Below are 13,423 nucleotides of genomic sequence, written 5' to 3'. Positions count from 1 at the left end.
GCAGAAGCAATAATAGTGATCATGCCACCTATAGTGATGTTGCCGGACCCAGTGGCAACATCCTCTAGGTGGTCGACTAACCATGCCCTTCATCTAGGGTCGTACTACCCTCGCTCAAGTTACATAGGAAGTGAAGCTCCCTAGTGGACACTACCCCTGAGCTATCACCTCTAGCGAACGTCGTGTTCGCTATGGTGCGTTGTGACATCCTAAAAGCGGGGTGGATTATGGTCGTAGCTTTATCGGTCCTAGGGTTGTAGTCGAAAAGGCAGGTGATCTTCCTCCAAAATTCACCCGCACAATAGTTACGGGGGTGGCCTATCCTTTGGTCCTATGGTACCGTTAGTTGGCCACCGAAAAGCTTGATTCACCCTCCTTATGTTTATATTGTGTTGGGTGTTCATGAGTCGGAAGGTAAGGCGGCGGGGGAATCTATTGTTGTCTCGTTGTACTTGAAGGGTGGAAAGGAATTCAAGTGTCAACCTTTTGTAGGTTAGGGCGCTTAAATCTAGCCAATTTACTAGGCCACATCCCTCGAAAAGTATCCTAACATCATCCCCTATCCCTAAAGCCTTGGCAACACTCTCGTCATAGAACTTGGTAGGTCGAACTCTCCTCCTACTTATTCTAATATAGTTGTTCAAAAGGGTTGGGTCATTGAACACGATTCCCATAGTGTCCACTTGTGGTGGATCAATGAGAGGAGGAGGATAGGGGTTGCGGTACCTAGCATCCGTGTTTTTAGGTCGGTTTCTTCGGCTCATGGTTGGTCTTTATGCAAGGCAATAAACATACCACAACCAAACAATCAACACAACAAACACACTAGAGGCACTAGGTCCACTAAGACAACAACCAAAGGCTTAATCAATCACTAATGAACACAACAAAATCACTAAGTCAAGCTCTAAGTCACCACCTATAACCAAGCCAAGGCCAATCAACAAACAACCAAGACTACTTCAATAATGCATCCACAACAATTCAGCATCAATTTCATTCACTATTATCAAACAAACCAACACAAAAATTCCTCTAACAAGCATGTTCCTCATTCACAAAACTCAACTCCTTAATTCCACACTTATAAGAATTCAATATTCACAACATTCACCAAACACCATCAAATTCACTAAAACTTTGTAATTATCAACTATCAATCACTCACAACCAATTCAAACAAACTTGCTCAAGCAATTTCATGCAAAAATTCAAGAATTTAAACATAAAATTAGTGAAAGGGAGGAACGATCATATCGAGCTTATCGTGGGTGTAAAACCCGCAAATGAACTTTTCTAACCTTCCTTTTGCTTGCTTGAACTTACTCCTTCAACCCATTGCCTTGAATTACAACCCACAAGAAACCCCTAAATAAAATTTTCAAGCTAAGGTTAGGGTTTGAGTATTTTGGGTGATTTTTAGGTTTGAATGTGAAAAAAGGAGTAATAGTTTGTGAATTTGTTGAAAAGGAGTGAAGATTTTGGTATAAGGAGTTGAATTTGGGTGAGAATTTGGGTTTGAGTATGGATTTGAGTTAATATGGAGGAGTAGGAAAAGAGTTTTAGAGAAAGAGAGAGAGAATTTCGTGAGAGGAGTTGTGAGTGAAGTGAGATTTATTTTTGTTAAAACAGTGCTGCTGCCAGCCAATTTCGGGGTTGCACGGAGGTGTTGAAATGGGCACGGACGTGCAACCTCGAGCAGAAACTTAAATAACTTACTGATTTATTTGGCAAAGGACATGCAGGGGGGTAGCACAGACGTGCAGGGGGTAGCACTGACGTGCTTAATTTGGCACGTCCGTGTCAATCAGGAAAAATTTACTCTTGAGTTTCTGGTTGCCTCTGACTGCCTCTGCACGGACGCGCGATGTTCTGCACGTCCTTGCAGACCTGAAGCTGCACGTTTTCTCTTTTTTATTCAAGAAAAATAATAATAGTAAGGCATAATAATAATAATAATAATAATAATAATAAATAATAATAATAATAATAATAATAATAATAATAATAAATAATAATAATAATAATAATAATAATAAATAATAATAATAATAATAATAATAATAATAATAATAATAATAATAATAATAATAATAATAATAATAATAATAATAATAATAATAATAATAATAATAATAATAATAATATAATAATAATAATAATAATAATAATAATAATAATAATAATAATAATAATAGTAATAGTAATAATAATAATAATAATAATAATAATAATAATAATAATAATAATAATAATAATAATAATAATAATAACAATAATAATAATAATAATAATAATAATAATAATAATAATAATAATAATAATAATAATAATAATAATTGGTTAGGGTAATTTTACCCTTCCACGTGGCCCAATCAGAGGATGACACATGTCAGCCTCAGAATGGTCCGGAGTGGACCAATCCCTGCTTGACACGTGTCACTCCAAAAATAAAGGGAAAAATGGAGGCCTTCAGGCCCAAATCCCGAGAACGCCGCAAAACGCACAGCCCACCAATGATTAGGGTTCAGTGACCTAATCAGGGGCACAATTCCCAAAGACCCTATAAATAGAGAGATGTCCTCATTTTGAGGGAACATTTTACCATTTATTACACTTGCATTCTCTTACATCAGAGAAACACCTGAGCTTGGAATCTGAGCAGATACCCACCTTAATTTTCGTCCTCTTTAGTCCTTATCAAGTTACTAACTTGACCGTCGGAGGCAGAGCTCCAACCACTCGGAGTCTCCGTTATTTTGCAGGTACAGCTCGGTCGGATCAGACTTCGTGACGTAACTCTCCCGAGGGACAAAAACACCCAAACATTTTGCGCCATCTGTGGGGAGAGTACCTCGAAGATGGTTCAAGAGTCTTTACCACCCCCTAACCGTCTGGACGACGACCCAGAAGTTTTTATAGACAAGGAGGATGAGGATCCTCAACTCGAATCCTTTACAGCCAAGGATGGCTCGCTCAGAATCAAGAGCATCCGACCCAGAGATATTCTGGAGCGGGGTGCCACCCAGGCGGGTCCAAACCGACCCACTGGGCAGCCGGAAGGGGAAACCCAAACGGCTGCTGGATCAGCACTTGTCACCCGAGACGAACTCATGAGATTCATGACAAGTTTCAAGGGTGAAATTAAAGAGCTGATCACCAAAATTTGGGCTGGCCCAAGTAAAGGTCAGTCGGCGAAGAAGACTCCTCCAGAGAAGGGGAAGTCAGTCAGAAACCGGCAGCCCACTCCTCATCCAAAGGAGAAGGTAGACGGGACCATTGATTGGTCAAAAATTCTCCTTCCTGGGAAGAACACCAATAACACTCGCCGGACTCAGCAGCCGATGAGAAGTAAAAAATCAACTCTTGATGCCCGGGAGATCATTAACCGGAAGAGAAAGCAATCGCTGTCTGAATCGGCTGCAACGTCGAACTTTCCAGACATCTTCAACAATATTTCTGCAGGGAGTGCACCCTCCTTACATGAGAGCCAGACAGGCGATAATACCGTCCATTCTGGCCCTCACATGATTGGAGTTGTACCGTATGTGCCTACTCAGGCTTACGGACAGTATCCTCCTAACTTCATGCAGCCGGCCTGCTTTGGAGGTCAGGTAGCATATCGAAATGTCCAGCCATTGGACTAGCAGCTTCGTCTGCTGCGCCTGGGTGAACAACCTTCTGCGTTCACCCGGGAGATAACCTAGGCGGCTCAGCCGACCAAGGTTAAGAATGTGTTGGTTGTAACCTATGATGGTACCACTAATCCGGAAGACCACCTCATGGCTTACACCAACCTCATGTATCTGCAGGGGTTGGATGATGCAACTTGGTGTCGGTGCTTCCTGGCTACATTGAAGGGCATTGCCCAACAATGGTTTGGCAATTTGCCAGCCGGGTCCATCGATAGCTTCAGGAAGCTCGCTTTCCTGTTTGCTTCCAACTTCTCAATGAACATCCCTGCTAAGAAAACAAGTCTTGATTTAAGCACTGTTAAGTAGGGAGAGAGAGAAGGGCTGCGCTCATATGTCAAGCGGTTCAATCTGATAAGAATTCAGAGTCAAGGTCTGTCTGACGAGGTAGCTTTTACAGACTTTTTCAAGGGTCTAAGAGACGGGTCGACCTTTAAGTTCGACCTAGTCAGAAAAGAGGCTTTCACCTTACAGGCGGCCTTGACGGAGGCGAAAAGCTACATCCAAGCTACCGACCTCTGCTCGCTTGGAAGCCAGTCAGACTCCAAGAAGTCCGACAAATAGAAAGACAGCCGGTCAGCTCAGCCGGCCAAAAATAAAGAAGAGAGCAAGAAAAGAAAAGAAGTTAGGGCGGTTACTGACTCTGACCAGCCGTCCCATAAGAAAAAGAAAGAGTTTAAACCGTACGTTCCTAAATACGAGTTTAACAAAGACTGCAACTCCATCCTCATGGAGGTAAAGGACCGGATGTCCATTGAGAAGCCGAATCCAATGAAGAGTTTTGTCCAGTCACGAAACAAAAATAAATTCTGTCAATTCCATGAGGTGGTCGGCCATGACACCAACGACTGCTTCAGTCTTCAGCGGGCGTTGGACCGTCTGGCTGACAAAGATCTGTTAAAGTCCTACATTTCTAAGTCCCCAGCCGGGGCAAAAAAGAAAAACAAGGGTCAGTTCTCCTGTGGTGGCCCTACCATCCGGGGCACCAAGAGCCATCTTAGAAAGATGGACAAGGATGATGATGAGCAGGCGTCTGCAAGCACCTCCTTCCCAGACATCTTGATTACTGAGAAGGATAGGGGCAGCGTCCGCATGATGACCCGGTTGTCATTGAATGTAAGGTTGCCAACCAACTGGTTGGAAGAATTCTTATTGACACTAGCAGCTCATCAGACATCATCAGCCTTCAGTGCTTGCAAAAGCTGAAATATAACGTCAGCAGCATGCATCCGGTCACCCACCCCTTGGTTGATTTTGGGGGTGGGATGGTCTACCCATCCGGAAGAATTGACTTACCCATCTGGCTGGGAGAGAAGGGCCAAGGACGACATATTGTCGTCAGATTCTTGGTTGTTGAGGAGTATACCGCCTACAACATTATCCTTGGCCGGCCGACCCTCAACCTAGCCAAGGCAGTAATCATCCCATCTCTCCTGCTCATCAAGTATGAGAGGAATGACGACACTGTGGGTTCCCTGAATGGGGATTAGAAGACGGCCCGAGAGTGTTATCTCTCATCCGTCAGAGACAGTGTGGCCCCAGACGGCCAGGAACCAATAGACCTTGACAATGTCAAGGATGCCGACCCTGCGCCTGTCCCACCAGCAGCTGGGAAGAAAAGAAAGGCACCTCTGCTGGTGGAGGTGAAGAAAGAGAAAAAATAGCAATCACTGACCGGTGAACGGTCAGATGAGCTCCGTCCCCAACCGGCTGGTGAGCATATTGACATACCTCTGGACGACAACCATCCAGAGCGTACTGTGAAGATTGGGACAGTTGCTCATGCTACTTTGGGTGCAAGCTTGCACCTTCTGCTGAATGAATTCAAAGACATTTTTTCCTTTGAACTGGAAGAGATGCCAGGCGTCAGCCCGGATCTCGCCGTCCACAAACTCGTCGTGGACCCCAAAAAGAAGCCCATCCGGCAAAAGAAAAGAAACCACGGCGAGGAAAGAAGTCAGGCGGCAACTGCCGAAGTCAAAAAGCTGCTAGACGCCAGGTTCATCTGGCCCTGTAATTTTCCCGACTGGGTAGCCAATGTGGTCCTTGTTATGAAACTGAATGGGACCTGGCGCATGTGTGTTGATTACACACACCTCAACAAGGCGTGTCCAAAGAACAGTTACCCGCTCCCAAAGATCGACAGTCTGGTCGACTCTACAGCTGGTCACGCCTTGAGGAGCTTTATGGATGCCTACTCCGGCTTCCATCAGATACCCCTGTGGAAGAAAGACCAAGAGAAGACGACCTTCGTCACTGATCAGGGGTTATTTTGTTATACTGTGATGTCGTTTGGCTTGAAAAATGCGCCTACCACTTTCCAACGGATGATTAATACGGTCTTCATTAATCAGATTGGGAGGAATGTGGAGGCGTACATTGATGACATGATAGTCAAATCCAAGCTACAGAAGGATCATCTTGCTGATCTCCGAGAAACATTCACCACCCTCAAGCGGCATAGGGTTATGTTAAATCCTAAGAAATGCGTCTTTGGTGTTGAGTCTTGGAAGTTTCTCGGATTCCTGATTGATCGAAGGGGGATAGAGGCAACCCCTGAAAAGATACAGGCGGTGATTGACATGAAGTCACCCCGTTCTGTTAAGGAAGTTCAGAGACTCACCGGTTGTCTGGCCGCCTTGGGGAGGTTCCTCAGCCGGTCAGGCGATAAATGCCTCTACTTCTTCCAAGCAATTAGGAAGAAGACTAGATTTGAATGGGGGGATGAGGCTGAGGCGGCGTTCCAGAGTTTGAAAGAGCATTTACACTCTCTACCTAGGTTGGTCAGCCCTTTGCCTAGGGAGACGTTGTACATGTACTTAGCCGTCACAGATCATGCCCTCAGTGTCGTTCTCCTTGCTGAGCAAGACGGCGTGCAGCTCCCGGTTTACTTCATTAGCCATGTTCTTAAAAATGCTGAACTCCGGTACCCCATGGTTGAAAAATTTGGCCTTGCTTTGTATATGGCATTAAAAAAATTGAAGCCTTTTGGCACATCCGATGGTGATCTACACTGACCAGCCACTCAAGCGGCTAATGTCTACCTTGGACTCATCTAGGAGAATGTTGAAATGGGCTATTGAAATGTAAAGTCTTGAAATCACTTACGAATCAAGAAAGGCGGTGAAAGGTCAGGCGTTTTCCGACTTCATTGTTGAAATGACCCGTCTGGTGGCTTCGGATAATCTTGATCAGGTTTGGAAGGTGTATGTAGACGGGAGTTCTACTAAGAACGGCTGTGGTGCAGGCGTAATTTACGAGTCTCCTGAAGGGTACAGATTTGAGTATACACTACGATTCAAATTTCAAGCCTCTAACAACGAGGCGGAATATGAAGCCTTGCTTGCCGGCATTCGCATGTGTAGGGCGGCAGGGGCCATGAAAATTGACGCCTACTCTTATTCTCAATTGGTCGTTAGCCAGTATGAGGGAAGCTACGAGGCTACTCATCCGGCTATGATTAAATATCTTCAGGCAGTCAAAGAAAAGACCATGGCACTTGAGGAATTCTGTCTGAGTCAAGTGCCTAGGTCGGAAAACGACCAGGCGGATGCATTGTCAAAGCTGGCGTCTTCCGCCTGCCATGATACGCCTCGGTCAGTCTTTTGGAAAGTTCTTGAAAAGAGAAGCATCTGTGAGGATCCCATTGCAATTCTGGACCGAAGCTCTACCTAGATGGATGGCATCCAGGCCTACCTTTCAGACGGTACACTTCCTGATTCGCCACAGGAAGCAGCCGTCCTGAAAAAGCGAGCTGCACGCTTCGAGTTGAAAAATGGAGAACTCTTCAAGGCGGGGTTTCTAAGGCCTTTGTTGAAGTGTGTCACCCCAGAAAAGGGGAAAGAAGTTCTCGAAGACTTGCACTCGAGATTCTGCGCCTCGCATATAGGCGGTAGGTCCCTAGCCGTCAGAGCCAAACAACATTATTTTTGGCCCACTCTTGAAGCAGACGCCAAGGAATTGGTGAAGAAATGTGACAAGTGCCAAAAATTTGGCAAACTCATTCACCGTCCGGCTACTGATCTGACGCCCATCCACAGCCCAATCTTGTTTGCAAAATGGGGCACGGACATTCTAGGTCCTTACACGCCTGCTCCAGGCGGAAAGCGTTACATCTTGGTGGCTGTGGATTATTTCACCAAGTGGGTGGAGGCTGAGGCGGTTAAAAACATCAAGACCTCAGACGTAATTTCCTTCATTTGGAAGAACATTATCACCCGGTATGGGGTACCTATGTCTATGGTGTTTGATAATGGTCCTCAGTTTGAGATGCCTCAGCTAAAAACTTGGTTGGGAGATCAGGGGATCTCAAGCTATTTTGCATCTGTTGGCCGGCCCCAAACAAACGCCAAGTTGAAGCCTTCAATAAACTCATCTCAGACGGCATTAAGAAGAAAATAGAAAGAGCCGGTGGCCTAAAGGCAGAAGAGTTAATCCATGTCCTGTGGGCCATCCGGACAACAGCAAAAGGGGCAACTGGTGAAACCCCATTTATCATGGTTTACGGTGCTGAAGCCGTCTTGCCCATCGAACGTTACGAGCCGACTCTCAGAGTCATGCTATATGATGAAGAGGCAAAATGGGAAGCAATGCGCCTGGCATTGGATTAACTCCCGGAACGCAGGGGCAATGCCGCCTTGCGTCATGAGATTTACAGTCTGAGAATGACGAGAGCCTACAACAAAAAAGTACACAAGCGTCCTTTGAAAGTTGATGATTAAGTGTTATGAAAAATGGAGGCAACCGGTAGGGCCAATGAGCTGGGGAAGCTAACCCCAAATTGGGAAGGCCCCTACCGGATCTATGAAGAAGTAAGGGATGGCACCTACCGCCTGGAAACTCCAGACGGCAGGCGTTTGCCTAGAACTTCGAATGTAGCCAATCTAAAAAAGTACTACTTATGAGTATGTAAACTTTTTGTAAACAGTGAGTCAATTAATGAAGATTCAGACTTTGTTTGCAAAAATTTAGTTATCGTTTGATTATCATCCGGGTAATATCCAGGCGGATTCTCCATTTACCTAACTAAGTTCGATACTTAGTAAAGGTTACATTTGTTTGACCGCCTGGGTAATACTCGGATCTCTTGTTTATTTAAGTTCGATACTTTGTTCATTTAACTAAGTATGATTATCCGCTTGGGTAATACTCAGACGAATTTTTCATTTACCTAACCATGTTTGATACCTGGTAAGATTAAATAATTGCCTGTCCGTCTGGGTAATACCCAGACAGACTCGTTCGTTTAAACAACTAAGTTCGATACTTAGTGTAAATTCAATACTTCGACTAAAAACAAAGCACAAAAACGTTTAGTGGCTATACAACCGGTCTCAAACAAGACCAGAGGCTAAAATGGCCGGATGGTTGCTCATTTTATAAAATCGCCTGTCCCAACATGGACAAAGGCGTCCGGCGACACCCCTCCGGGTGCAACCGTCGCAGAGAACAGACTATTTGTCGGTTCTACGTACCCATGCAAAGATTGAACGTCTGATAAAAATGACCTGTGAAGAATGATCAAAGTTGCCGAATACCGGATGCCATGGGGCATCAATCGGTCACCGGCTGAAGGTCTCACTTAGGTTATTTATTCCAAAATTGCACTTCCTACCCCAATTAGGGCAAAAGAGTTGTTCAATGGCTATGAAATCTCTACCTAGACGGACAAACGCCGTCTGGGTAGTGACTGGAACGCCTGTTAGTGTACGGTTGTGCACTTGGTTTGGGGCAATCACAACTTTGATTGATTGACTTACAAACATATCAAGCTCTTTGCAGCATTAGACGTTTTCAAGTCAATCAACCAACTCCACTTGAAACCAATCACACAGTTGTCCCGGGGCAAGGACAGCCAGACTATTGGTTAGTTAGGCAAAAAATCGCCGCATGCTTTTGATAAGTTAGGAAAAAATGAAAAATTAAAATTTTCACAAAATAAAAATTCAAATGCAAAATGATAAAAACCGACTTAGTCGGTGCATTTCATAAAAGTCCACCCAACCAAACGGTTGTAGTGGATCAAATGTTAACCGGACCCCGTCTAGGAGAAAGAAATTGTTAATTAACTCGGCTCCTTAGCCGGTAAATACAAGGACACTCGGCACGCAGGCCGGAAAAAGTAAGTTTTGGCATACAGCCGCTGAATAAAAGAAAAAAAAAAGCTGAGATTGGCATACTACTGCTGAATGGTCACTTCTAGCCTGCAGAAGGTGCCTCCTGGTCCTCCTCCTTCTCCTCATCATCTGAGGGTATCTCCTGTGCTTCACCAGGACAAGGAAACTCAGGCGCGGAAGGGTCGTTGTAAGAGTTGACACAGGCTTTAAAAGAGGCAGTCTCTGGCTCCCCTTGTTCTCTCAAGTACACCACGTACTCGGCATAGCTGTGCGCCAGTGCCCAGATGCTATAATCCGCGTCTGGGTACAAGGCAACCTAGGCAATCTTCATACGGGCGTCATTGTCAGCGTCACTCTCAGCAACAAGGAGGTTTTGCTCCGCCTCCAAGGTTGCTGCAAAGTTTATCTGAGCCTGAGAAGCCTCCTTCTCCAGCCTTTGAACCTTGGTCTTCAGTTTGGTGTTCTCTTCGGAAACTCCTTTAAGTGTGCCAAGGTCCGTCTGGGCATTCTTAAGCGCCTCATCAGCCTTCTTGGCGCTCTCGTCTGCCTTCTTCTGGGCCTCCTCCGCCTCCTTCTTAGCCGTCTCAGCATCCGTCGCGCGCTGATTGGTTGTCTTTAGATCTAACTCTAGCTGCTGGATTCTAGACGTCTGTGTCATAATTATTGCTTTAGTTTCAAGTTCATTTACGATAGTCGAGTGTAAAGAAATATTATCAGCGTCTATGGCGAACTTTTTGGCCCTTTTTACCTCTTCCTGTTTGCGGGAATAAGGACATTTGAGCCCGTCCACTGACAAGCGCACATTAGGGAGCGCTTTAAGGCATATAAATGGGTGATTTTGGATGTATTTAGGCCTGTTTTGGTCGTTTATTGCCTTGTTACACTCGTTTCCTTCATATTACGTGCTTCACGGGTTTCAGTCTGTTTTTGGTGTGTTAACAGGTATAGTTGACCAAGTTATGTCGAGTCCCAAACCATTGGTGCGTAATCAGGCTATCATCGATCCTAGTCCACCAAGCTAAGGCTTTGCTGCGGTTCTCAAGGCCTTGAAAGGCAAGTTAAGTAGCAGGCAAGACAGAACAATTCACAAATATGACACCTGTTCACTATTTTGCTCATAACTTTCGGTATACAAATGATAATGGAGTGACTCTAATTGCATTGGAAAGTAGATTTGAAGAGCTTTCCAACGATATATTGCACGCCTCAAACTGAGCCCTAGATAAGAAGTTGTGACTATTTTAAGAAGACCAAAGTGCCTGCAACCTTCCTGCCTATGCTTGCACGGCCGTGCCAGGCATTAGCACGGCCTTGCCAGGCATTAGCACGGCCATGCAAGGAATTAGCACGGCTGTGCCAAATTCAGCACGACCGTGCCAAAATTGAATAAATTGCGGATCAGCTACTGCCATGCTTGCACGTCCGTGCCACTTCTAGCACGGCCGCGCTGATTTACGAAGGGCAGCCTGCGCAATTGCTTTCTAAATTAAAACATATATATATATAACCCTATTGTGAGGGTTAAGAGGGAGATTTAGAGAGAGTTTTAGAGATAGTTTTTGAGAGCCTTTGTAGAGAGTTATTGGAGAACGTTCTTAGTATTAGAGATTCATTAGTTTTCTTAGAGATTATTCTAGCGATTTTAGTTTTCTTGGATTTATTTGAAGCAAGATTTGTGAAGATTCTTTGTATTATCCATTGACGACGGATATCAAAGTTCTAAACTTTTCCATTGATTCGCATCAATACAATTGGTATTATTCATTCTTGTTTATTAATCAAGCTTTATTATTTCTTAATCAGAATTCATGTTTATATCTATTATGCTTTTGGAATTCATTATTGCTTTGATTATGAATATGTTTGAGTAGTCTCCTAGCTAGGGTTTCGGGATGAAACCCGGCCTAGGTAATCTATGTAATTGAGGATTGATTTTGATAAACGGATTGTGATTAAATTGATTATATGCGATTGCATGTTAATTCATTATAATAGGAGTAGCTAACCTAGAATCTTGAATTTGATTGCATGATATTCTTAATTTGAACAAGAGATTGTGAATTGAGTATTACATTGTTGAATGTGGTTTGATTATGTATCGAGTAATGTTAAGTGCATGAGAAATCCAAGCTTAATATTGCCCGTTGTCTTCCTACCACATGATATTGATCAGACATATAGTCTTTGCATATCCCGTTTGTCTCTGTGATTCCTTGTTGCGTAGTTACCAATGGTTTGGTGAAATCCCGTCTTCCCTAGTGTCTTAGTTTATCTGGTTTATCCCATCTTATTAGTAGTATTTTAGAACACCATTTTCCATTGATTTCGAACTAGCTTAGGTTTAAGATTGATTTGCAATTACTCTCGTTCCTCGTGGACCTAACCTTTATTTGCCATTGTACTTGGTTATAGGGTGTTCGTATAAGTATTGTTTGATTGAGAGCTAGATTGTAGCGACCAATTTAACCCTCGTCATCCACCCGCAGCATGGTCTGCAAAAAGTCAGGCGGCACAAGTATTGCAGGCGGGATAAAACACTTGGAAAAAATAAAATTGAATTGACAAGTTTCTTACCTCAGCCAGAAGGGATAGAATGCGTTCAAGATTGAACGTCTCTATCCCAGGGATATTGTCCTTATCCCTCTTCCGGACGGCTTCCAGCATGGCCTTGGCATGCTTCTGGACGTCTGGCCAGCGGGGAGATTGATCTGCACCACAATCAATACGTAATGAGTGCGAAACTAAGGCAGCACCTATTTGTTGTCAGTCGTCTGAAGATGATGTCTGTTGAGAGTGGGATTTAACCCGTAAAGCCCACCCCAGCTCAAGCGGGGATTCAAAAGGGTTCTTACCTTCAGAGCCGGCCAAGCGGGAACGGCTTGCAAGCGTGGTGAACCCCGCGACTGCTGATAAGGGGTTGACGAGATCAAGGCACAAGCTGACGCCTATCTTCTCGTTTCGCCCCGCTATCCGCATCTGCTGATGCCCGGCTGAGGCGCCAGGAGTTGACGTAGAGGTGGCTTTTTTAATTTTGTTAAGAACGGCGGGGTTATCCTCCCTAGCCCGTTTGAGTTGTTTCTCAAACGACTGTCCAACCTCTCCTCCCTGCAAAAATAACCAAAGTTAAGGTTAGCATCCGGGAAAAATGATTTTAAAGGATCAACTTATGAAAGGGTCAGGCGTTTGATACCTTGTCCTTGACCTCAGCCGCAGCTTTCTCCGCAAGATCTTTGCGGATGGTTGCAGAAGACCGCTTGGGAGTTTTCTCCGACTGCAACATGTTTAATGCTTCTTTTCAAAAGGAAATAAATTGGTCAATATCATAAATCAATTTCGATAGAAAAATACTACAGACGGATATAAACTTAGGCACATACATTTTGTAAACACGTGCCCTAGCCCGCAGGCGGCTAAGAAACATTCATCCCTGAACAAGGCGCTCTTGGGGATCCAGTTCTTGGGAACTTTTATTGTTTCCCCAGTTAACAGTGTTGTGTCTGTGAGGCCGAAAAAGTCTGCCTCAATTATCTTGTCAAAATCTTCCTCTAGGATCCGGGGAAGAGCGCACTTCTTGCCTAACAAGTCGGGCTTCTTACTGTACAGACGGAATTCATA

The 13,423-nt window shown here is 44.3% G+C and overlaps 1 protein-coding gene across 1 annotated transcript; it reads right to left on the bottom strand.

The window, feature by feature from the left end:
• Positions 1-10,124: 10,124 nt before the first annotated feature.
• On the bottom strand, positions 10,125-13,088 carry LOC110713296. Its single transcript, XM_021891754.1, has 3 exons — positions 12,999-13,088; positions 12,661-12,913; positions 10,125-10,597 (listed from the first exon to the last, which is right to left on the bottom strand). Exons 1-3 carry the CDS (start codon positions 13,086-13,088, stop codon positions 10,125-10,127), a joined length of 816 nt encoding a protein of 271 aa, XP_021747446.1.
• Between the last annotated feature and the right edge of the window lie 335 nt (positions 13,089-13,423).

The sequence above is a fragment of the Chenopodium quinoa genome, unplaced genomic scaffold (assembly GCF_001683475.1).
Source record: "Chenopodium quinoa cultivar QQ74 unplaced genomic scaffold, ASM168347v1, whole genome shotgun sequence".
NCBI classification, from domain to species: domain Eukaryota; kingdom Viridiplantae; phylum Streptophyta; class Magnoliopsida; order Caryophyllales; family Amaranthaceae; genus Chenopodium; species Chenopodium quinoa.
Note: the sequence above shows the minus strand (reverse complement) of the source record. Positions and strands in the feature narration are given on the sequence as shown.

What these genes read in the sequence shown, in the direction of transcription:
- LOC110713296 (XM_021891754.1), bottom strand. Translation starts at nt 13,088, where the DNA reads ATGTTGCAGTCGGAGAAAACTCCCAAGCGGTCTTCTGCAACCATCCGC. An exon ending in CGGCTGAGGTCAAGGACAAG is followed by an intron (nt 12,914 to 12,998) that starts GTATCAAACGCC and finishes TTATTTTTGCAG; the next exon opens with GGAGGAGAGGTTGGACAGTC. An exon ending in CCGCTTGGCCGGCTCTGAAG is followed by an intron (nt 10,598 to 12,660) that starts GTAAGAACCCTT and finishes TGCGCTTGTCAG; the next exon opens with TGGACGGGCTCAAATGTCCT.